Source organism: Sycon ciliatum, chromosome 12 (genome assembly GCF_964019385.1).
Source record: "Sycon ciliatum chromosome 12, ocSycCili1.1, whole genome shotgun sequence".
Classification (NCBI taxonomy): domain Eukaryota; kingdom Metazoa; phylum Porifera; class Calcarea; order Leucosolenida; family Sycettidae; genus Sycon; species Sycon ciliatum.
The window spans coordinates 10,580,864-10,606,811 of NC_088654.1; the positions used below are offsets into that span (position 1 = coordinate 10,580,864).

At 47.3% G+C, this 25,948-nt stretch overlaps 1 protein-coding gene and 1 long non-coding RNA gene across 2 annotated transcripts in view; both read right to left on the reverse strand.

The window, feature by feature from the left end:
* The window catches only part of LOC135828264 (cubilin-like), a 48,236-nt gene that overhangs the window by 7,553 nt on the left and 14,735 nt on the right, over positions 1-25,948 (reverse strand). Inside the window, exons 5-11 of the mRNA XM_065340713.1 lie at positions 11,525-11,596; positions 9,191-9,262; positions 8,552-8,620; positions 5,937-6,061; positions 5,293-5,655; positions 2,252-2,377; positions 1,467-1,751 (exon numbers count right to left, since the gene is read on the reverse strand). Coding sequence (XP_065196785.1) covers positions 1,467-1,751; positions 2,252-2,377; positions 5,293-5,655; positions 5,937-6,061; positions 8,552-8,620; positions 9,191-9,262; positions 11,525-11,596 — 1,112 coding nt within the window. The remainder of the gene's footprint in view (positions 1-1,466; positions 1,752-2,251; positions 2,378-5,292; positions 5,656-5,936; positions 6,062-8,551; positions 8,621-9,190; positions 9,263-11,524; positions 11,597-25,948) is intronic.
* Positions 13,816-15,387, reverse strand: LOC135828469 (uncharacterized). Its single transcript, XR_010555676.1, has 2 exons — positions 14,940-15,387; positions 13,816-14,728 (listed from the first exon to the last, which is right to left on the reverse strand). It is a non-coding gene; the product is annotated as an uncharacterized LOC135828469 (long non-coding RNA).

Genomic DNA, 25,948 nt, shown 5'->3' on the forward strand with positions numbered 1-25,948 from the left:
ATTGTAGCTATCGTTGATCAACAGTTTCTCTGAAATGGGTCTGAAGGCAGGCGGGAAATGAGCGAGTATGCAATTTGTCCGACATGTAGTTCGTGGCTTGACCTTTTGACCCCATGTCATGGGGCCAAGGTTGCGGAATAGTTGAGAAATAGTTCGCAAAAATGAAGAAAGTTGCAAAAGTTGCGATTTCCTCCAAAATTAAGAAAAGTTGCGAAAAAGTGGCGAGCATCTTTGGGAAAGGGCTATCCAGAGGGCATGACAGACTGACTGTTTTTATCATTTCCTGGGGCTATTATTAGAATGTGACACAAGTTTTAGGACTACCTTTTGGTCTCCATGAAAAACTGGTATTGTAAACTATTCCACTTCATTCAAGGAGAATCCCTTGAAAAGAAGTCCCCAAAAACAAGAAATTGGGCCCGAAAGTCATCCCATTAGGGACCATGCCTTAAAACTAGCACCATTAATGTTGACGTTGTTCAACATCGCATCAACTGCTGCATATCGTGCCGTACAAATCAAACAGGATTTTACAGCTCACCCCAGCCATCGCGACACATCTTTACGTCCCGTACCATCAGCGTTGAGTCAAATATGAACCAGGCTTCAGCTTAGTTCACATTGGATGGAACGCTGACGGTAAGGGCCTGTCGGGAAGGCTGGGGAAAGCTGTAAAATCGTCTTCTTCTTTTTCTTTCTTTTTTACGATTCCTACGACACGACACGTTGCAGTCGCTGCGTCGTACAACAGTGAACGGCGCGAGTCATACGGCACGGTATGTGACAGGGTGACCTTTGGACCTAATTTCTTGTTATTCGGGACTTCTTTTCAATTATTTCTCCTTGAATGAAGCGGAATCAAGTTCACAATACCAGTTTTCATGAAGACCAAAGTAGTAGCTTCGAAAGGTGTGGCATTCAAATAATAGCTCCAGGAAATGATAAAACAGTTCGTCTGTAATGTTCCTGAACTATCCCAAAATACCATATGTGACAGCAGACCTTATCTTGCTAAAATTCAACTCAAGTCGTGTTAGCCATTCTGCGAGTTATTATGGGAAGCGCAGTGTTTAAAATGCTAAAGATTTTCAAGTACGAATCGGGAAAAGTCGGTGGAAGACGCCGTTTCCTGTTCACATTAAAAATGCAGTTGTTTTGTACACTTGCGTCCCCGTCTACGGTTTGAAAAGTTGAACTGTTCCAACTCTTCCCGTCTCTTCCCAATCTGTACGGCAGTACGGATGCGTTCCCGTTCCTGGTTTTCACAATGGACGCCGTCAGACTGTCCCGTTGCTTCCCGTCGATCCTTACGCCATGTCCCGTCTCGTCGAATGTGAACTAGGCTTTAGGTGGCATCAACAATAAAATTCTGCCATGGGCCAAATCAAGTGGAGTCCCACACTCTTGTTTATGCACTCTTGTTATCACTATTATCAATAACACTGGTAGAGCAATAACCAACATACCTTGCCAGATGAATCCCATTTTGCACAGACATTGATATGATCCCACGGTATCATTGCATAGCATAACAGCAGAGCATGTAGACTGGCCATTACAGCATTCATCAATGTTTTCACAACTAGGAGATGTTGGTGATGTGGGTTGTAGAATATCCTGGAAGCCAGCATCACACCTACACTCATACGACCCAATTGTATTTCTGCAAGTTGAATTCTGTGGACATGTGACAGCACTGCTACTGGTTGTTGAGTTACATTCATTGTTGTCCACACATAGTCCCTTTGTTTCTGGTAAGGAATGGAAGAAAGACACAGGACAATATTGGTAAAAGGATGCACAAAGTGCTTCCGCTACTTTGACATAAACAAGAGTGTACAAGTCTGATCTTGAAACCTTCCCAAAATTCTTCTGGTTTCCATTTCAATAAAAGTTGGTCTTTCTACAAAAAAAGATTATGGTATTGTTATTATTATGGACTTACGCGTCAATGTCAGCGGTGGTAAACCGCCCCACAAATTCGCAAGTGCTGAATGGACTTGGGAAATGAGCACCGAGCATATGGTGCTACAAAACCGAATAAATACTGTGGTACTTGTTGCTTGATTTCGATATCTGCAACGGCGGATATGAAGTGATTTCAACGATCCGTGATCCAGAATGACCAATGTAGCCAGCGGATATCGAACATTATTTTGAGTACATTCCTCAAACTGCAGTGTGCACAATCACATAACTCAACCTCTGTGCAGGATCCATTAAATAAAATAATTTCAAGGAGAGCCCTTACCGGAAAATCCAGTTGAACATTGACACTTGAACGATCCCGGTGTGTCTATGCATACTTCGTTCTTTGCGCATAGTGTGGAGACATTAACAGCACATTCGTTGACGTTATTGCAACCTCCGTGTAATCCTAGAAGTAGAGTTACACAACCAAAAGTTAGCACCGTTAGAGCTGCAGTCATCCTGGACAGTTTGAAGTGAGCAGCCAAGTAGTCGGCATCTGCTGCTTGCACAGAATGCTGTTGTGCATAATAAGTACATATCCACTGCCACTGCCGACCGATCAACTGCCAACCGCCGACTGATCCCCTGCCACCGCCTTGTCTCTGCTTCTTTACCATCGGCAGTTGCTCAAGCTGGGACTGTGGTTTGATCCGGATCAGGAACAGTAGTGTGTGGGAGCTGAATGGATTTTTGTTACCGAGTGTAAAGTGTTTTACGCTCTCATTGCTTTTTAAGGTATTTTTCCCGCATTTTTTATTTTTTTTTTACGGAGAAGGCGGACAGCCCGTGACGCGTGCAAGGAGTGGTTCCACCATATATAAAAATAAAAATAATAATGATAATAATGTAAAAAAGATGTTGGTGCGACTTTGGCGATAGTAGGGAAGAGTGTGTTGCTCCCTACATGGGAGCTCGTGGTTTTCCTGCTGACTCGAATTCTCACTTGACTGACTCACGACTGCCATCCAGAGCACACAAGAAGTCCATCGAACCGTCCACTCGGCAAACCTGCAAGAAAGCACCACTCCCTGCTCAATACACAGTGTTTCGGGGAGTTCACCCCTCATCAGTTGAGCTTGAGTAGGCTGAGGAAGATTGTGCCTGAAGATCACCACTTATACTATAGTGCTCTCCAGGCACAAACATCACCAGGGATACAAACTTACAGAGACGCTCCGTTTTCAGCTCGACAAACACCGCGTGAACACCAGATAGCAGCGTGAGTCAGTGTCGCTCATGGAGTTGCTGAAGAAGCGCTGAGGACCGTTGGCCATTCACAACCTCTACCAACCTCTTCTTCACATTGTTGTCCCCAGTGCGGGCTTGCGAATTAGAAGGTTTGAAGGAAACAACGTTGCGATTGGCTAACGGTCCTCAGCACTTGTTCAGCACCTCCATGAGCGACACTGACTCACGCTGCTATCTGGTGTTCACGAGGTGTTTGTCGCGCTGGAAACGGAGCGTCTCTGCAAGTGTGTATCCCTGGTGATGTTTGTGCCTGGAGAGTACTATATAAGTGGTGCTCTTCAGGCACAATCTTCCTCAGCCTACTGAAGCTCAACTGATGAGGGTTGAATTCCCCGAAACACTGTATATTGAGCAGGGAGTGGCGCTTTCTTGCAGGTTTGCCGAGTGGACGGTTCGATGGACTTCTCGTGTGCTCTGGATGGCAGTCGTGAGTCCGGCAAGTGAGAATTCAAATCAGCAGGAAAACCGCGAGCTCCCATGTAGGGAGCAACGCACTCTTCCAATAATAATGTAGACAGGAAAATGACATATGGATACGAGTTTTAAAGAGTAACTGTAGTTGATAACTGTAGGTAGACTGCTTTGTCAAATATCTTACTGGTCTCGTCATTGTCCACTGACAATCAACATTCTTTGTTCCGGTGGAGTAGTAGCTTGAGCTGGTTTTCATTGTGCTTACCTTCCCCTCTGGTTAGCGTTACGGAGATGTGTTGAAGCTCGGTGCCAGGACGTAGAATATCTCAGCACTCTGTCAGCTCTGTCCCTAGTTGTTGCACTTTCTGTTGCACTTTCTGACTGTATATACAATTAGTATCTAGCTGCAGTGCTGGATAGTTACTCTTAACTCGCATCCAGATGTCCTTTTCCTTTCCACATTTATTATTGGCTCAACATCCTAGATTTAAATAATAATAATAATAATTTGGAAAGGACTGGGAGAACTTCAAATTCAAAGGATCAGTCGGGGAAGTGAACTGCCTGAAAAGAGAAAAAAACGCCAGACCCACCAGGACTCGAACCTGGGACCCTGCTTGTCATGAGCAATGCTCTAACCACTGAGCTATAGGACCAGGCTGAACCCAGAAGGCGCTGACAAGTCTTTCACTCCAACTGATCCTTTGAATTTGAAGTTCTCCCAATCCTTTCCAAATTTAATCACTTTCTTTCACCTCTGGTAGTTTCCAGAAACTGAGCGTGGTTGGTCCCCTGGGGGAGGGAAAAAGACCCAAGTGCCATCAGTATGTGTGGCACGTGTTGTGAGCTGCCTTTGGAGTGAAAGACTCGTCAGCGCCTTCTGGGTTCAGCCTGGTCCCATAGCTCAGTGGTTAGAGCATTGCTCATGACAAGCAGGGTCCCAGGTTCGAGTCCTGGTGGGTCTGGCGTTTTTTCTCTTTTCAGGCAATTCACTTCCCCGACTGATCCTTTGAATAATAATAATAATAATAATAATAATAATAATAATAAGTACGATCGCACAAGGCTGTGCTTGGCCAGAACGACTGCGTGATGATGTGCCTTATAGCCAGTAACACCCCACAATGCTGAAACTTGAAAGGAGCCATTGCAAGAAAACTACACCGGCCTATAAAACAAAGTACATGTATTATGAAGGTTTGCAGCACACCCTGCCATTATTATGACTTTCATTGTTATATTTCTGAAGTGTCTGCTACGCTGCAGCTCCAAAGTCCTCTTGGCTTTCTTAGACAAAAAAGTAAAATTCAAACCGGTGGATGATTATAATGAAGTTATCATGGGAGATTTGGTCTCATAACTACTTTGCCATGAATTAGCTAGATACTGTAATTTCACAAATTTTCGGTGCACTTTTATTTTCGGTACTTTCGGTGCATCTGTTTCATACCTAAAATTTCAATACACCGAACAAATGCTAACACACATAATCCAATACTAGGGAACAGCTTCTCTGTACCGAAAATTTCTGTTTACCTAACCTGGCCTGTTGCCATCATACCGAAAATATTGAGCACTGAAAATTTCTGAAACTAGAGTACGTAATGTGTTCTCAGCACGCCTTGGTCAATACTTATGTACATGTATGTGTTTACTCACTGAAGTATCCTTGTTTGCATTTGCAATTGTAGCTTCCGTACGTATCTTCACAAACTTCATTCATTGCACATAACGTAGAGTTGCGGCATTCATTGAGTTGCTCGCAGGTGGACCCATACTTGGAAACGCTAAACCCTGCTTGGCAGACGCAGCTGTAGCCCAAGGTGAGGGAGATCAGTGTGCAGGTTGGGTGGGCGGAACATTCTGTGTACAGGTCTTGAGCGGTGTGGTTGCAGGTGCTCGCCGCTTTGCACCCAAGGTCGCGGCCATAGTATCGTTCGCCGCTCGGACACTGGCAGAAGAACTTGGTACGATTGCCGTCATGGTAACATCCGACCTGTGCTCCTATACATGAAAACAACACTAGACAACACCATCGGAAAACACTGCAGTCAGTACGGCGATAATACTAGATCGCTCAAAACACAGACAGACACGGTCTCTGAACTGCAATTAAAAAATTAATAAATTCTCCATCAATATTTTCTGGTCCACAGTCGTAACCCGTAATGCATTCAGGCAGCACTCTCCCAAATGATAGTCGACTGTTCTAAACTGCATGGGGAAACTATTTGGCAAGGTACACTCAAACAATCTGGTTGACGTTTTGATAATAGAAGATTGTTTGTCAGTCCAACTCTTACTAAAGTCCACTGCTCTCGACTTCAACTCTGTCTTGCTCTCATAGGTCGGGCCAAGTGAAGCAAATTGAGCGATGGGACACATTGAGACATCATCGATCAAGGTGTTGTGTTGATCAGATACCTGCCTGCATAGAGTACATGTGCAAACGATACAAGAGGCACATACAGAGATGAACGAGATATAAAAAAAAGCATCACAAAATAGAACAATGGTTGGAACTTGGAAGACTCTGCAGGTTTGTACATGGTGTGTAAAATGGCGGTCCACACACGCCGACCATCTCATTCATGATCTACAGCAAGAACGCAGCAATGCGATTACGTTTGGTGAAGGAAAATACCTAGCTGTGCTGAGAAAAATACCCATATGTAACAACAAGAGGCTGCAAAGTATCTCATGCAATGAGGAAGTGTTTAACGATGCTAAATCTGTATACGAGGATGCACTGGACTCAAGCGGCCACCCGAAAACCATGACATACAAGGATGAACCAAGCAAGAAGAAGAAAAGAGCGAAGAAAGGGCGCAGCCGAGACGTCATCTGGTTTAACCTGCCTTACAGTACCAGGGTCAACACCAACGTTGGCGCAATGTTCCTATACCTCATCAAGAAACACTTCCCTGAAGGGTCGTTACTGCACAAGGTATCTAACAAGAACACGACTATCGCAAGCTACAGCTATATGAAAAACGTAGCGCCGATTATCAAAGGACAAAATGCTGCAAAACTCCACTCGCAACCGCCAGTTGTGCCATGCAACTGCCGGGTCAAGGCATCCTGCCCCCTCAACTGTGACTGCCAGTCGTCCGACGTCGTGTACAAGGCGCTCGTAACCTCCAACGAAGTAAAGACCTACGTCGGCATGACAACTACCACATTCAAGCAGCGCCATAACAAGCACTCTTCGGACTACTGCCATGAAAAGTACGGCGCATCAACTAAGTTGTCCAAGCAAATCTGGGACCTGAAAAACGAGAACCGCGCAGCCGACATCAGATGAAAGATCAAGGCTAAAGCACCTTCCTACAGCAATATCAGCAAGAAATGTGGACTATGTCTCACCGAAAAGTTCCACATCCTGAAAGCTCCAAAGGCCACCTCCCTAAACAAGAGAAGTGAGCTGGTATCTAAATGCCCTCACCAGCGCAAGTTTCTGCTGGCCACCCCAGTACCATAGACAGCAATGAGCGCTACGGGTTTAGACGCGTGATTGTGGGCATTTTTGTGCGCACTTAGATTTGTAATACGAGTGTAGATGCCTGAGTATGCGTGTGTGCGCGCATGTGTGTGTATGTGTGTATATGCATGCGCTCGTGTATTTGTGCGTGTGCGAGTCAGGGTGTTGTGGTTGGGTGTATGTGTGTGTGTGTGTGAGTGTGTGTGTGTGTGGGGGGGGGGGTGTATGTGTGTGCGTGTGTGTGTGTGTGTGTGTGTATGTGTATGTGTGTGTGTGTGTGTGTATGTGTATGTGTGTGTGTGTGTGTGTGTGTGTGTGTGTGTGTGTGTGTGTGTGTGTGTGTGTGTGTGTGTGTGTGTGTGTGTGTGTGTGTGTTGTTGAGTGGAGCAAGCCCAGCATGCTGCTATGGCTTCTGCTGTAGAATCGCAATCATCGCCTTCGGCGAAGGGCGTCCAATGGTCCAATGGTGTGTGTGTGTGTGTAGGGTGTGCATAGGTAACTGTCTTGGCCGTTTTATGCCGATGTGCTCCGTGTGGTGTAGACCAGGTGTGCATTGGTGGTCGATTCACATGGCTTCGCCAGTTGTGTGGATTAGACAGTTATCTGGCGCTAGTCTTGATCTGTCTCATTCAGATCTTGTTCGCTATCGTTGCTATAAGAGAAAATCTGTGGGTGCACATCCAGTGCATTTGCAGATTTGCGTGCTTCTCTTGCGACGGGCGTATACATGGTACATGGTGTATATGTGTGTGTATGTGTATGTGTGTGTGTATGTGTGTGTGTGTATGTGTGTGTATGTGTGTGTGTGTGTCCGTGTGCAAGTTAGGGCGGTGTAGGTGTGTGTGTGTAGATGTGTGTTGGTGTGCGTGTGTTTTGGTGTTTGCGTGTGCGTGTGTATTACTAAGAGGGTGGTGGCATTCCTGCGGATGCGGAAAACTGGGCCTTTGGTCGAGTCTCACGCGAACCGTGAATTTGTTTTTCATTGTGTGCCTTTGTGTAGCTGTTGTTGCACTCTTTTTTTAAAAGTAATTTCTCATTATTGTCGCATTTTGAAACTCTTTCTCTTTCATCATCACCAGCAGCATCAGCAGCAGCAGATAGTGCCTGGTGACTAGTCAGTGTGTGGCGCTATCTTGCTTGGCAGGTTTGTGCAACAATGCATAGTGCAACAGTACATAGTCGATGGCACCCAGCAACAGCTTCCTAGATTGCTTCCTCTTTCTTGGACTCGCCAGGCAATCCTGGGCGGACATCCTCAGGTTGAACGACTAGATAGGTTAATATTAGGTTTGGAGACTTCACATGCAGGTCTGTATAGAATCTGTAAAAAATAAAATAGCCACAGCCTATAAACCTCTCTAACATGCACGAATTCTATGGAAAATGGTATGCATTCTCTGTGTGTTGAGTGACGTTGACGTAGGCCAGAGTACTCACAAATGTGTTATCGACAATCCGGTGAAGAGATTAAACGGCAGCGTTTTGAAAAGATTTCCCCCTATCCATCTGCACAGATGTATAGTAAGTACAATATTCACAACTAAAACAATACAAAGTCACCGTCAAGTCTGCTGTTAGCATTTGGGATCAATAATATCCGGTGATGCTCCCAAGCTGTTCTGTAAAATCATAGTTTCAAATGACCGAGAATTGTTTTGGAATTCTCTCTGTGAAATATTTAGAGAGATAGAAGGGTCCTCAAGCTAATTATACTTTTTTGTTACAGATCATGAGCGGAAATGCTAAAGTGTTTGCAACAATGGGTACATATTCCTGGAAAACAATTCCTGGCTGTTCGTTGACCATACGTTAGTCCTTTTCAACGCATATATTTGGTTACACACAGCTTCGTCAATTCTAGAAGTTCCTACTACGCATACATGGTTCGATTGCTTTGTCAGAATCTCCAAAATCCAAACCCGCCATTCCGAAGTAAAAGCTGAATTTCAAATTCTAGAATTTTGAATCTAGACCAAGAGCGTGTAATGAGACGCATTCATTGTGTTCTAAAACAAACCATGGAGACGCCTAAAGCAAGTATTGAGTTCCTGAGTCTTGAGTTCATTGTCAACTCACACTCCATCGAGCTTGCGATTTCTAAGGAAGAAGTTCGGAGGCAAATACGTCAGCCTATTCACACGGCAACCACTGCAAGTGATACCGAAAATTAGTGCATACGCAGAGACACAAACACACAGAAAACACACAGACAGCAGCACAGACAGTTCTATCCCACGATCGGATCATCCATCACCTAGGTTAGATTTACACAGTCACCTTCCATTCAATTCTCTCGTTGCTCCCACTCTATTTCTTATTTCACTTTACAAATGTCACGCTGTTTCCTTTTCAAAAGATTTTGACCACCATTTTCCGAAATGGACTGGTTACTAGAATAAAGACGAACATGGTCTTATTGTCGTAATCAAGTGAACAAGTTGAATGGAAGTGTGGCTACTTTATTTAAAATAGGCTTTTCCGCGTTGGCATCACCAAGCAAGCTTGGCTAGCCTTCGCATAAGCTGATCCATGATGACGGCACGAAACAATGAACGCATGTATATTATACGATCTAGGACAGAACCAAGGTTGAGGATATTTTTGAAGAGCGAAGTGTGACTACTTTACTTAAATGGAGCACAGTGTGCAGTAACCAAACGTAGTAGTGTGCGTCGGGTATTCTACGACTGGCATATGCCCCAGCCCGAAAGTGGGATATTACTGATAGTACCTCATTTTAGGGTAAATAACCGGGCGCCCTATTTTTACATAAACAATTATGGCCTCGGATGGAGAGCCAAGGCTTGATTTATAGAAAAGAAAAAAGGACTAGGGCGCGTTCAGACTGGCGTAAAAAAAAACAAGCGGAATGTGAAAGTTGTCAAGGTGAATCGCTCACGTGACGTTCCCGCCAGCGTAAACACGGAAAAGGTTTCCCACCACTCTGCAGGCCAGTGGAATGCAGATTCCGGCGGAACGCGGAGCGCTTTTGATATCCTTGCAGCACATGTTCCGTCTTTTCGTTTTATTTCAGCCTCTACTCTTGCAGTCTGACTGCATGCTTTTAAGTTTTGACTTCTAGACTGCCAACTTCTCCCATCATGCCGAAATCTTTGTTCGACTCAGCAATGGAGAGGGAGTTCATGGAGCTGTACGTGGTGATTTTTGCGGGCCGCTCTGCAGGCAAAACGTTACTGCGAACGAGAAGCATACTCTGATCGCGGAGCGGATGAATGCCACCCAAGCACCAAACACTCCGGACATAGTATTCTTTCCGTCGACAAGCACAAGCAAAAGCACAATGATCCAGTATCTCAATAGACTGAATTAGTTTATTTTGATATCCAACTCAAACTGAGTCAACTCAAATTTTTCAAATGTCGAAGCTTCACATGTACTGGCCATTCCAGCGGGATACACGTGCAGTGTGATTGCGATTCCCGGGATTACGCTGCAGATTTCCGGCGGCTATTCACGCCAGTCTGAACGCGCCCTAAGGAACTACAAGTATGTCCACTAACACCACCAGTTACTAAACAAAGTTCCCAGTTAGTCCTTTTTCTTCTCTGTAATGACGTATGCTTTAATAAGTTTTAATCACGCAATCTTCTAAGTCATGGTCTTATACCAACAAACTATGCCTACCAGGTACCTCTCATTTCAATAATGGTCTTAGACCAACCCACTGTCCGTACCTGGTCATAGACATAAACAGCAACATTTTTAAAACATCGGCTCCAGAGCAGTTATGACTCGAGCTCAACGTCATACCCACTTCCGTGTAAAAGGGAATTTTTTAAATATGTTTTATACGAGAGTCCACTACTGAATAAACCCATTACCGCATTTCCTCGATTAATAGACCCGGTCTTTTTGTTTTTTGAAGATGGTTGGACCCCCGGTCTCTTATTTGGGCATGGTCCATTATTTGAGCACGGTCCACGATATTTTCATCGGCACATGCCGATGAAAATATAGTGGACCGTGCTCAAATAATGAAAGAAAGCACTAGCCACTACAAAAATTGTAGTTGCGCCACCTAAAATCGCGTTCTTTTTTGATCCAACCCGTGCTTTCTTAGTGCGCATGCGCAAAGCGATGAACTCAAATAAGAGACCGGGTCTCTTATCCGGGCATGGTCTACTATTTTTCCATGAGGCCTCTAAGAGGGTCTACTATTTGAACATGATCTATTATTCGAGCATGGTCCATTAATCGAGGAAATACGGTATATGTGAAGACCTTTTGGGTAGTGGACTGTGCTCTGCAATCTGCCTTCACCAAAGACATTTTAAGTAGAGTTTCATGCGTTGGCGACTATCAGCCAGTACTGACTTCAGTGCTCTAATGATGTGTTTGATACGGGCTGCAGCAAGCGTGATACTACGGGATTCCAAAATACATACTCACAAAACTCGAAGATCAAGAAGGCTGTAGAGTAGTTTCTGTGGAAACTCCGTGAAATCATTGTCGTCCAAACCACTGGAAATGGCACAAAATGCCAGAAACAATAGCATGCACGGATGACGAATACATGCACTTGCTAACAGTTCAAAAGGCTCTACAGTATGTATCGCCTATAGTGTTGGTCTCTAATTTTAATGTGTGGTCGTACATTTTACTCTCTACGTTCTACCCGCATCAGGACTACATTAAAGGGGAAGTTAAGGCAAAAATTAAAATTTCACCAGTTGTAGTCTTCGGGGTGCTGAGTCGAATGGTCTTGGTCCGAGAAAGCTGAGACGCTCCCTTCCTACTTGAATCCCAATCGAACTCGCGCACTTCCACCGAAACTGGGTGACTGCGCCCTACTAGATGGGGATTTGTATGCAAAATGTCACTAAAGGCGCCATTTCGTTCTTATAAAAGCACGGATGACCGCAATTGGCCCATATGTTGTAGTCTTTTGGACGCTGAGTCGACTGGTTTTGGTCCGAAAAGGCTGCGATGCAGCGTTCCTCCTTTATTCTCAATCGAACATGGTCGAACAAGTGGTCACGTGCTCCTGCGAACACCAGTCACCTGGTCACCGTGCCTGCAGGGTACAACTTACTAGCCTGTTTGACCTTTTTTGGGTGCAGTCCTGTCACTGGAGTTGAACTCGAGTTGAACCTTGGTGTGAAAGTTGTCGCCTGCTGGCATGGTGACCAGGTGATTTGGGCACCCAGGAGCACGTGATCGCTTCTTCAACCATGTTCGATTGGGAATAAAGGAGGAACGCTGCATCGCAGCCTTTTCGGACCAAAACCAGTCGACTCAGCGTCCAAAAGACTACAACATATGGGCCAATCGCGGTCACCCGTGCTTTTATCAGAATGAAATGGCGCTTTTAGTGACATTTTGCATACAAATCCCCATCTAGTAGGGCGCAGTCACCCAGTTTCGGTGGAAGTGCGCGAGTTCGATTGGGATTCAAGTAGGAAGGGAGGGTCTCAGCTTTCTCGGACCAAGACCATTCGACTCAGAACCCCGAAGACTACAACTGGTGAAATTTTAATTTTTGCCTTAACTTCCCCTTTAAAGGGGAACTACACCCAAAAATCAAAACTTCATGGTCCGTAGAGTTTTGGACGCTGAGTCGAATGGTGAAGGTCCCACTTCGATCCGACCAAGCGTTCCTGAGATATCTTCGGTTCAAATTGTACTTTCGGGGGACGCGCCATGACGTCATGCGGCCGCGACACACCCCCAACACGCCCTTCTACGTCATTGAGACTTGCTTGCTTGGGCCAAGCTCAGAAGTACAGGTATTTTGGTATGTGAAAGGAATAGTTCTGACAAAGACGTCCTCACCATGAGCGATTCCGACGTATACGCGTATCAGACGAGCTTGAAAGCTCAGAGCCTGAGCTGAAAATGTTTGGCTTCGGGCACGAGCCGAAATTTTCAGGAAAGGATATGGCAGCGCAAGCGGTGGCTTCCATTCGGACTGTAAATGTGGATGAAGCAGAAATTACTGCAATTGGAGAAGTCGCTCTCCATCAGCAACATCTAGCAACCGGTTGGCTGGGCTATTTCGAAATGAAGCGGCAGCCAAAGCAGCTCAGACAAGCCTGACAATCCGTAAGTGTTTTCACAGTATAGTCCTACGTAATGCTCACAAATCGAATCGTTCTCTTCATATCGTAAATTGTGTGAAATTTTGTATTCGCACAGTACTCAGAGCAATAGTCTCCTCACTCGTACTCCTGTACATGGAGTTTGCTGCGTAACATGGCTAGTATTATCTCCGTGCAAGTCGTGCAATGTGTATCGGTTCACTTGTGCTTTATCTCACACAAGTGGACTGCACCTCAATTCGTATTGTGGCGAAATGAATGCTGATACGTTCTCTTGTATTTCACGTAGCTGTGTGTACCAACAATTACGCTGTGCACTCTAGCAGCAGCAGCACAGTAGCATATTGAGTGCGTTTTGCCCTACTGTGGTGTCTCATGACTGCATTACCGGAACAGCTCTGTCCTTCTTGATTATCATTCTAAAATGTGTGCACATATCCGCCTGCGCCCCACACACACGCACGCACATGTGCTCACCTTGGTGGGCACATAGTATAGTAGTCACACATGCTCACGCACGCAGACACGCAATTTCACAAGCGCGTGCGCACACGACTGCATAAGCATACAAGTGCCTGTGCACATGCTCGTGCACGCACACATGCGCGCACTCATGCACTTGGTTACACACGCACACATTCCTCAGGATCACTAACGGCAATGCATCTACTACTTGTCATTCCATGTCCCTCCCGCAAGGGGGAGAGAATGACATAAAGGAGAACACAGAATAGATGACATGAATATCTTTGGAATGTTATAATCACATTTCACAAAAGCACACGCATGTGCACGCACACTCACGCAAGTGCGCGCACACACACTCAGTGTCACGCGCGTGCGCGCGCACACACACACTCACGCGCGTGCACCCACACACACAATAATAATGTCTGTCTCTCACGCGCGTGCGCGCAAACACACACACTCACGCGCGTGCAGCGCACACACACTCAGTGTCACGCGCGTGCGCGCGCACACACACACTCACGCGCGTGCACCCACACACACAATAATAATGTCTGTCTCTCACGCGCGTGCGCGCAAACACACACACTCACGCGCGTGCACCCCCACACACAATAATAATAATGTCTGTCTCTCACGCGCATGCGCGCAAACACACTCACGTGCGCGCACACTCACTCACGGGCGCGCGCACACACTCACGCTCGCACGCGCACACTCGCGCTCGTGCGCGCACACTCACGCGCGTGCGCGCGCACACACACATTCGCGCGCTTGCACGCATACACACAATAATAAAAATAATGTCTGGCTCTCATCTGCATCCATGCTGAGAAAACCCAACGAGTTCCCGAATAGGTGTACACTGTTGCCGGTATGTGGACTATCTTCTCTCCTTGAACTGCGGGTCATTGCGTGATGTACCTTATCAGCAGTACATACTGAGTGTTCATACAGGAAAAAAACATGCCAGCTAGAGGCGCTGGCGCTGCAAACAGTCCTTCCTATAACCTTGGGGCGGTGGCAGTGGTCGTAGCTCAACAGTGAGTCACTGCGACCGATGGTGCAGCCGATCTTGATCTTCTTCCTGTAAAATCAAGAACAGCAATCGCAGACAGGTTCATCGATCGCACGCAGTATAGCCTAGGGAAACAGGAGATCTACTGCCGTCCACCTCATCAAGCCGGTTTCGGAAAGCTTCACATTTCGTAGTGATGTAGTCCAAAACAATTCTACAAATGCTTTGGAAAAGAAAGAACTACATACAGTAGCTAGTGTTTTTGAAATATTGCACTTACCTCCGCTTTTCGACTGACGCTTCACAGTGTGGCGTGCGAAAAAGGACACACCACAGTTTCATCCACCAGCGTCCGCATCGGATGAGTGCATAATATTCCTCCTGAAAATCCTCCTCTGCCAAATGGCTGGAACACACGCGAAGGATTTACATTGTAGTCCCGAAATTGTCAAGCAAATAATTATGTCGCTTGATAGCTGCTATGGTGCACTGCTCGGCCTGTGCCAAGCACAATCCTTCGGAAATTAGTGCAGGTTCATCCCAGGGGGGTTACCAGTAAGATTATAGTAGCCAACAACACAGCCAGAAGCCATGATGACACAAATACCCTCTTCTTCCATGGACAAACAGAAAGAAGATGCGAAATCCCAGTGTTTCTGGATCTGGCCAAAGGATCACCAAGTCTCAATGACGTCACGGGTTTGTGACGTCACGGCACGGACCCGAAAAGGACAATTGCAAACTGATATATCTCAAAAACGCTTGGTCGGATCGAAGTGGGACCTTCACCATTCGACTCAGCGTCCAAAACTCTACGGACCATGAAGTTTTGATTTTTGGGTGTAGTTCCCCTTTAATACTTCACAGGGTTATGATTACCGTAATTCCACGCATATAAGCCCACGGGCCTATATCCGGATATAAGCCCACCTCCGTTTATAAACCCATGGGCTAATAAACAGACACAAATGCAGCTCGCGTGTCAAGTAGAATTTTTCACAATATGGACTCTTCATGTCAGTGCAGTTTACCAGTAGAGTATGGTAGACCCACTACCGGTATGGCCACGGACTGGTACTTTTTCGTGATCCTTCTAAATTCTAATATTGGCCCGTGGGCTAAAAAAACGAACATGTTCTACTGGATATTTTATCCCCAAACTGCATTATTTCACATATAAGCCCATGGGCTTACCGGTATATGCGCGGAATTACGGTATGGTAATGGTTAGCTAAGAATCGCAATGAATAGCATAGAGTCAACTTCGCTAGTAACGACTGAGGATAATAGCGACAATTCGCGAATAAAGACACACCCTCCCAACTGCCGCAACTGGGCCATCGCAGAAGTTGAGCTTGGCTCAACTTTGCGCTGTACAAAGGTTCAAGAGTTGCCTATAAATTTGTACAAGTTGTACCAAACCACGCGAATACCATCGTGATGTACCCACCTACTGTGGTGTACCCGTGTACATCGTACATATTTGCACTCTCATGTTTCTTATTATGCTACTGCATCTTCTTGCATGGACGTGCGTACAACCTCATACTACTGTAAATATACAAAATTTCGGCGCTGCAAAATTTCGGCACTCCACGATTTTTGACATTTCGGTGGCGATTTATTTTCGGCGTGGGGTAGAGGGCATGGTATAGTGCGACAGATACTGTGAAAAATTTCATCGGCATTTTAATTTCGGCGTTTTGGGTCGGTGCCGAATATAGCCGAAATTAAATAGCTGCCGAAAATTTGTATATTTACAGTACTCATACTATGCATGCATGTGTGTACTCCGTGCCCATAATCGACATTGCATGTCTCTTGTTGCTGGTCAGTCTTTCCTTGGTAGTTTCCTGACGAGTCGTCCTCTCTCAGTCCTTCGTTGCATTATTCTATTTCAATAAAACTAATCATCACATAGACTTGATGATACCACATGGCGCAGTGAACTTGTTTTAGTAGCAATTTCCATTAGTCTTTCTCAGTCCTGGGTCTTGCTAGTACCTCTGGCGTTTCGTCTCTCAAATATAGTGAAATAATTATTTGAAATTTCCGTTTCGGCATGGCGGAATCAGACACACCAGGACTCAGCCCTGACATTGCTGCCCTCACTCAGCTCATGAGACAGCAGATGGAGACCGCCGCCACCCGCGAGCAACACCTGACACAGCTCGTGGAGCGAACTTTCAGGAGCATTTCTCAACCTCCACCACCGCAACGTCCACACCCAGCCCCACCGGCACGAGAACATGCACCTGCGGCGAGACCAGTTTCGGTCGATCGCCCTCTGCTACTTGCCTCTGCCTCTCTCACAGAGTTTGCCGCATGGGAAGGTCTTCGGCGGGACTACGCCTGGTGCCAGCACCTGGATTCCCAGGACAATGCCACCAGAGTGGCGGCGGTTCGTCAGTGCCTGGACGAGGACCTCCGGATATTTCTTCGCGAGGGCACAATTCCTCTGGCTGACAACCACGACGACGACGATCTCATCAAGGCTGTACAGGCATACATTCGCGGCCAGCGAAGCCCTCTGCTGGACCGGATCGCCTTCTATGCCCGCCAACAGCAGCATGGAGTCCTTCGATCACTACCTGACTTCCCTCAGGGAGATCCACAATTGCTGCCATTTCAGCGAAGCTGCACTCTGCAACTTCTGTTCAAGCAGAATATGCCGCCAATGCCAGCAGGGACAGCGTACCAGGTACGACGAGACCATGCGTGATCGCCTGGTTACTGGCATTCTCGACACGGAGACACGCCATAAACTCCTTGCCACCACCGATCTAACGTTGAAGAAGGTCATTAAATTGTGTCGAGCGGAGGAGGCAGCCTCTCGGACGAGCAGCAGTATCCCCGGCACTAGCTCCGTCAATGCCGCTCGGAAAACAAATTATCAGCGGTCTAAACACGGCAATAACCCGCGACAGCAACAGCCGTCCGCCACGTCATCGCAATGTCCGAATTGTGGTCGCACTCCCCACGCCAGCAAGTCGCAATGTCCTGCACATGGCAAGAAGTGTAGCGGCTGCAAGACTATTGGACATTTCCAAGCGGTGTGCAGAAAATCCCGCACACCGGCTGACCAGTCCTCGCAGCGCACGCTGGGACGACTACAGCTCCGGCACGCTCAGTGTGATGCATCTCCTACGGTGCCAGTCGACACGCAATTGTGCACTGAACCTGACGCTACCTCCCTAGAATGGATCCCCGATACGGGAAGTGACATTGACATTATGGGCGTCGATCAGTTAGCGCATCTCGGTGGTTTTGTGGAGAATCTGGCCACAGACCATGATAATGTGCATGCTGCCAATGGTGAACGTCTCGTTTCAGCTGGCAAGATCTCTGCCACTCTCACCATCGGCTCGCTCAAGCATGATAGCACCATCCATGTGTACCGTGGACTGCGTGAACCCCTGTTGTCACGCCAATTGCTATACGCCTTAGGCCGTTTACCAGACGGCTGGCCCAAGCAAGTTGCGCGTGTTAGTACCAGCAGCACACCACCTCCAACGGCTCCCGTTTTGACGACCGGTCTCGTGAACACTCCTGACCCTAGCAAGCTGGCGCAGATCCGTGCTGACCTGCGAGAGTTCGCAGACGTCTTCGACGACACGACATTGAAACCCATGCGTGGCAAGCCAATGGACATCATTCTCGAAGATGATGCGAAACCTCACCGAGTCTACACAGCTCGTCCTATCGCACATGCCTACCGTGAGCAGGTGAAAACCCAGCTCGACAATATGGTGGAGGAAGGCATCATCGAGACAGTGTCAGAGCCGTGCGACTGGTGCCACCCCATTGTTGTAGTCGACAAGAAGAATTCTAGTGAGAAACGTCTGACTGTGGACCTTCAGTCTCTCAACCGACAAGTGAAGCGTCCCACCCACCCCATGCAGAACGCACGTGATGCTCTCTCTGGCATCGGCACAGCCCGATGGTTCACCAAGTTTGACGCCCGTCATGGCTATTGGCAGGTGCCCCTGTCTGAGTCTGCCAAGTCTCTCACTACGTTCATCACGCCGTGGGGTAGATACCGATTCTGCCGGAATCCACAAGGTCTTGTGTCCGCCGGCGATGAGTACAACCGCCGCACCGACGCAGCTTTCGACCGTTTGACCCATCTCATCAAGGTTGTGGACGACGGCCTCGTTCACGATGAGTGATTCTCGGACCATGTCGCTCACGTCCGTGCCGTCTTGACCCGTGTACGCGAACACGGAATTACTCTCAGTCAAAAGAAGTTTGTCTTCGCCGCTGCTGAAGTCGAATTCTGTGGGTTTCATGTGTCGTCCAACGAATACACCGTGCCAGCTGACAAGACATCCGCTCTTCAGCACTTCAACCTACCCACCAATCGTACCGACCTCCGTTCCTTCCTCGGTCTTGTGAATCAGTGTGGAGAATTCACCCCACGGATATCCGAGCTCGCAGCTCCACTACGTCCGTTATTAAAGACCACGAATGAGTTCGTGTGGGATGAGGTCCACACCGCGGCTTTCAATGCCACAAAGTCTGAACTGATATCGCCGCCGACTCTCTCGTACTACCGTGCTTGTGACGACCTTCGGCTAGAGACCGACGCCTCTGCCCTGAACGGACTTGGGTTCGTGTTATGGCAACGCCAAGATAACCAGTGGCGCATGCTGCAGTGTGGCAGCCGCTTTCTCACCGACGCAGAGACACGTTATGCCGTCATAGAACTGGAGTTACTTGCTGTGGTTTGGGCTGTCCACAAGTGCTCCCTCTTTCTGTCTGGCAGCCGATTCGATTTGTTAACCGACCACCGCTCATTGGTCCCGATTCTGAACAAGTACACCCTGGATCAGATAGAAAATCCATGTCTGCTACGCCTCGCACTGAAGCTCCGGCCGTTTCAACTCGTCGCGCACTGGCGCAAGGGCAAAGAGAATGCGTTTGCTGATGCACTGTCCCGTAACCCGGTCGACAAGCCGACCAGTGAGGAAGAATTCGGTGAAAGCTCAACGGTCTCAGCACCAGCCATCAGAGCACGTCTCCGCCAGGACAAGGATGGCCGAATTGCAGACCTCCGGCACTGCGAGCTCTTGGACGCTGCCCGTGCCGATGAAGACTATCAGGCCCTTCTCCAAGCCGTTCGTGAAGGTTTCCCTGATGATCAGCGCGCCGCCCACTCAGCTGTGAAACCGTACTTCACTGTCCGCGAGCATCTTTCAGTCGACGGTGATCTTGTCCTGAAAGGCCAACGTGTTGTGGTCCCGCGTACCCTCCGCCCACGTGTGCTCCAGGATCTTCATGCCTCCCACCAAGGCTTCAACAGCACACAGCGTCGAGCTCGACAAGTCGTATACTGGCCACACTTGTCTAATGACATCGCCCAAGTCGTTTGCAGTTGCGAACAGTGTCGCTTGCACGCTCCGTCTCAGTGTAAGGAACCGATGTGTGTCACCACTGACCGCCGTCCCACCCTGCCATTCCAGTCAACCAGTGCCGACATATTTTCCTGCCAAGGCTGGGAATACCTGGTTTACGTCGACCGTCACACTGGCTGGCCTTGCATCGCCAAGATCGGCCGCACTGCACCTTCTGCCGATGTGATCCGTGTGTTCCGTGGCTGGTTCGCCGACGTCGGTGTCCCCAGCATCCTCACCACTGATGGTGGTCCGCAATTTTCATCTCGTCGCTTTGCTGAATTTTGCACTTAATGGCAAGTTCAGCACTCCACGTCTTCACCTCAGTATCCTCAATCTAATGGCCATGCCGAAGCCGCCGTCAAAGCGATGAAATCCCTTGTGTTGAAGACCACGTCCGATGGTAACTTGGACGTCGATGAGTTCAGACGCGCATTGTTAGAATGGCGCAACACCCCCTGAGAAAATGGTCACAGCCCAGCCCAAGCACTGTTTGGTCGACCATTGTCCTCCTTCGTGACAGCTCATCATCTCAGCTTTGCTCCTGATTGGCAAGCCAAAGACACCGATGTTGACAAGCGCTCTGCCGCTCAGTCTGCCACCCAAGAACAGCATTATGATGAGTCCGCCAGATCACTGTCCCCACTTCGCATTGGCGTGCGGGTTGACATCCAAGATCCGCGCACCAAACTCTGGCGCACCACCGGCGTGGTCGTCGCCATTGGTCGCAACCGGGACTATATGGTGAAGTTACCCAGCGGCCGTGTTTACTGGCGCAACCGTCGCCTTCTCAAGCCTGCCCCTGCCGTAGCCCCTTCCGCTCCGCCTGCAGACACCTCCCCAGCTGAGCCCGCAGCACCGCAGCAGCCTTGTGTGCAGCAGCCTCGTCGTAGCCAACGGTCTCGCCAGGCACCAGAGCGTTTGAACATTTCGTCCACAGCATCTAAGTCCTATGCTTGACTCTACATACCTGTACCTCACACTCTTGCTACAAGTAGTTGGTATTGGTATCACGCTTCATTAGTGTTTACTTTCTTTTCTGTAACTTCTGTTTTTTCCTTCTCATTTATGTGAGATAAACAGCTCCGATTTTCCGCTTGTTTATCTCAGAAGGGGCGTGTGGTGTACCCGTGTACATCGTACATATTTGCACTCTCATGCTTCTTATTATGCTACTGCATCTCCTTGACAGTGCATGTCTCTTGTTGCTGGTCAGTCTTTCCTTGGTGGTTTCCTGACGAGTCGTCCTCTCTCAGTCCTTCGTTGCATTATTCTATTTCAATATAACTAATCATCACATAGACTTGATGATACCACACCTACATTGAACTTCGCGCTAAACCAGCAAGTCGTTGTGGCATCGCTGACTTCTTCTGTGAATGGTATTTCGCGAGTTTCGCGAGTTCGCATCACACGCGTTCTTTCGCAGATGATTGGTTGGTTGGTTGTGTTTATTTGAATTCGCAAACCGAACGGACTGAACATGTCCAATGCGAGGAAGCGAATGAGGTCCAAGTAACCCAGGAAAACGAAAACTTGGCAAGCAGACATATATGGGAATAGAACCATCTGGAGTATCTCGAGCGCCGGACAAGTTCGGCTGTTGGTGTTCTATACAGTCACATGAGCCATTTACCACCAGGATGTCGTCGGGCTTTCTACGCCTCCTATATCTTACCCATAATTTTATACTGAAGCATTGTGTGGTGCAGTGCTGGAGCAGGAATGCTAACGCGGCTTGAACTAATGCATTACAGGATTTCGAGAGCGATATTTCGCTTCCCACTTGACACCCCATTAACAATTCTGTATTCCCAATGCAAAATCTGTCCTTTACAAACTATAATTAACAGACTCTGCTGTAGATTTATCCATCAGATCAAACTGCTGAAGGCTCCAATGCATATTCAAAATGCGCTTAACTGGTTTAACTCCTCTTTGTCAAGTCGTAATAAACTAAGATTCCCTATTTCAAGAAATAACTCAATGAGTCGCTCGCCTGTTTTCACTAGCTATTGTCTCTGGGGCTGGCTTCCCCAAAAATGCAATCATGTGAAAACATTTCTGCCTTTGTTCGTGATCTCTCGGACCATTTCCCGTAAACCTAATGATACAACTCGATTTGCAGCCCAATCTCTTCTTTTATTGTTGTTCTGTTTTGCACTTGTTTTTCTCTCTTCTTCTTCTTTTTTGAAACTCGCTTCTTTTCTTTTTTTTCTTTTTTTTTGCCATGGCTGGCTATAATCTCCCTCACCTCCTCCTTGATTGGCCTTGGCCATGAGTGTGTGCGTAATACTAATAATAATACTAATAATAATAATAAAAGCTCTCAGCAAAGGAAGAAGAGAAAAAAAGAAAGAAAGGAGAAAAAGACGAAAAAGAAAAGGTAAATCGTGGTCACGACGAGAAGAAAGCTCTTAGCACAAAGAGAAAAGAAAGGAGAAAGGAGAAAATGGGGAGACAAATCGTGGTCACGGCCAAAGCCGGAGTAGTGGCACGACACAGTAGACACGTACATGTGCTTACATATCACAACAACAACAGGAACAAGCATGCATGAAGCATGGGCCATGCCGGCCCAGAAGCGGGAGACGCTGACAGGAAGAGAGAAGAGAAGAGAGAGAAATCGAAGCCTTGCACACCCACACTGTACTGCACTTGTTCTGTACTTGCTCGATGCCAAAAACTGGTCACGTGGGTCTCCCCGGGAGAGGAAAGAGAGACTCAAAAGGAATCTAAACCTCTGAACTCATCGTGAAAGATAAAATAAACGCAATTTATGGAAAATAATCACAAACAGCAACGTACTGCCATGCGACCGTTGTATGGTAGAACGAACGTCATATTGAACAGTAAGCCGAGCGTATACGCAAATGCTGAGCTTGTAGCGAACGTTGTATTGAACAGTGCGCTGAGGGTAAACGCAAATGCTGAGCTTGTAGCGTGACCAGTGTGTGACCAACGCTACACCTCCCCTCTTAAAGACAATCACGTCCTCGTGATTAGTAGCGGGTTGGTGGTCGAAACATTTGGCGGTATGCATGGTCGCGTCGGGACAACCTCGGCGAAAGACCATAGAGCATCAACTGGAATATTTATGGCAAATAATATCGGAAATTATAACGTTTATAGAGTAGACAGAAGAAATGAACTGATAACAAATCATAAAAATAGAAGCACACCGGGGTCAAACTATCTCACGGGTTCAAAAGGGAAACCACATTACACTTCCTGTAAAACGCTGGTGCAACCCGCCAGGAAAACTGCAGTTCAGAACCGAACTGAATACACTATAATTATTATAATATTAACATCGTCCCAGATTAATTAGATAGACCGTGGTTCACCATGATCAGACGTCTACGAAACTAAACTGAATTCACACGCTCGCGTAAAGGGAGACTAATGAGAACGGGAAGACTGAAGGAAGACAGGAAAGAAAATGCCATATCTGGAATTAGCTCACACTGGCAATGTACATGGAGCTATATCCTTTGAGACGCTAGCGCGAACTGTCATGGACCCCAATCACTAGAGACACGCTGGCTGCCATCATGATTGGATAGTTATGGCGGGCGGCAGGAGCAGCGGAGCTGGGGCAGCGGCAGGTGACGGCGGGTGCTCCTTCAGATACACTAACTTGAGCCCTCAGCGAAACGTGTATGAAAACTATGAAAAAAACTAAAATTGACGGCTGTCACAAATGTGTAGCGGGCCATTACGTCGGAAAACATGCAACTAGAACAATACTTTACCGCTGCCACCAATTTTGTAGCGCCATTGCTACCAATGTAAAACAGATGGGGTCGAATCTGACAAAGTTGACTTTAACCACCGCTGCCACCAATTTTGTAGCAGGCCTGGAGGCAAAACAACCTAACAACTCGAAACTAACTGTATTAACAATTCTCTCTCTCTCTCTCTCTCTCTCTAGAACGGCAAAACTGCCTCTAGCAGTAAAACTCTGAACTCATCGTGAAAGATAAAATAAACGCAATTTATGGAAAATAATCACAAACAGCAACGTACTGTCATGCGACCGTTGTATGGTAGAACGAACGTCGTATTGAACAATACGCTGAGCTTATACGCAAATGCTGAGCTTGTAGCGAACGTCGTATTGAACAGTGCGCTGAGCGTAAACGCAAATGCTGAGCTTAACGCGTGACCAACGCTACAAGTGTACCCACCAACCGAACTAGCTCAGTGGCACACACATACTCACACACATACACACACACACACACACACACACACACACACACACACACATACACACACACATACCCACACCTACACACCCACCGATACACATACCCAGACACATACACACACACACGCACATGCACGCGCGGACACACACACACACACACCCACATGCAGATCACGTCGTATCGCGTGTCGCATCGCAAAAAAGCTTCTGTGAATCCCGCTTCATGCTCGAGGTAGCAGCGATAGATGGGCACATGGAGAGAGCTAAATTTGCACAAGCAAGGTGTGCACGATCAAGTTAACCATGAAGAGGTGGACTTGAAGGTGATAGCGAGGATGATGACGAGGATACGGATGATATGATGATGATAACCTCGATGGTGGAGATAAAGTGTAGGTTGGTGATTTGATGAAGAAGAAGTCTGCTGTGTTGAAGCATTTGTTGTTCAGTGAACCATGTTGTTAGGCATATTACGAGTAGGGGTTTCTCATTGCTTGTTTCGCTCGTAACTTCTGCCAGTTCCTGGAAGCTGTACACATTCACATGCACAAACCAGACTGATGCATTCAAAATGGATATGTCACATCACTCACGCCCTTTCCTTGCCACTTATGGTACAGTCAGACCAAAATTTGAGTGAGGATGCAGATTTTCTCGCTCTGCGGTTTTCTTAGCTTCCCAAGTATGTCTAGCAGTACCTCCAGGAGTTGCTGCATCAACCCTAGTACGGGTCTGGCGTCAGAGGACCATGCCTTCTTCGTCAAGCTGCTTCTCGGAGCAGGGGTTCGGAGCACGGACATCCAAGTGATTGACATTCGGGGCAGGAATGGTACGTGTAAAGTAACTCTTTCCTCGACTGCTGGTGCTCTGCTGTGGAACGCTCTCCCTAGTGAGGTCTGAACAATTACCCGGCTACCTGAGTTAAAGCATGCATGTGTACCATACGCCTGTAGGGAGTAGTTTGAGTTGCTGCTGATCGCTCTACTCTCCCTCCCCGTGCAGTTCAGTAATCCTCACGTAGTATCACAGATAGTATCACAGATACATCGTATTCTCTCTCCCCCCCCCCCCCCCCCATTTAGTTGCAGTTATTAGTATCCTATTCTCTTACTATGTGCTTCCATATTCTTTACTATGTTCTTCCATAGCCACTTCTAGGCTAAGCCTTCGCCGTCATTTTATTGGGTCGTCATCCCGTTTGAATGTGCGAAGTGAAAATAAAAACCAACCAGCCAACCAACCTCGCTTACCCGGTCCTCTTTTATCCGGAACCCTTGCCATCCGGAAGTAAGTCGTTGTTTACCGATTTACAGCATATCCCATGCACACGTACAATATGTGTGTTCGATTATCCGATTCCCTTGCCTATCCGGAATTTTTTGCTGAAGACGGTTGTGGCGGTTATGCTAAGTCTGACTGGTCTGACGGAGTCATGTGCCGTAATAGATGACTTGCACAAAGATCCGAGCCGCAAGTGAGACGGGGCAACCATCAGCTAGTTCAGTACAGACTGTGTACCCAGGCTACCGTGACTGCGAGCACGCTGCACTGTCTGTAGTGTACTTTTTTGTCAGCATGACTGAACATTACACGGCATGTACATTGTATATGTGCGCGAATGGATGTTGGGACATTGTCAAACGGGCAATCATGCCCAATGTTATGATGACGATGGGAAGGGAG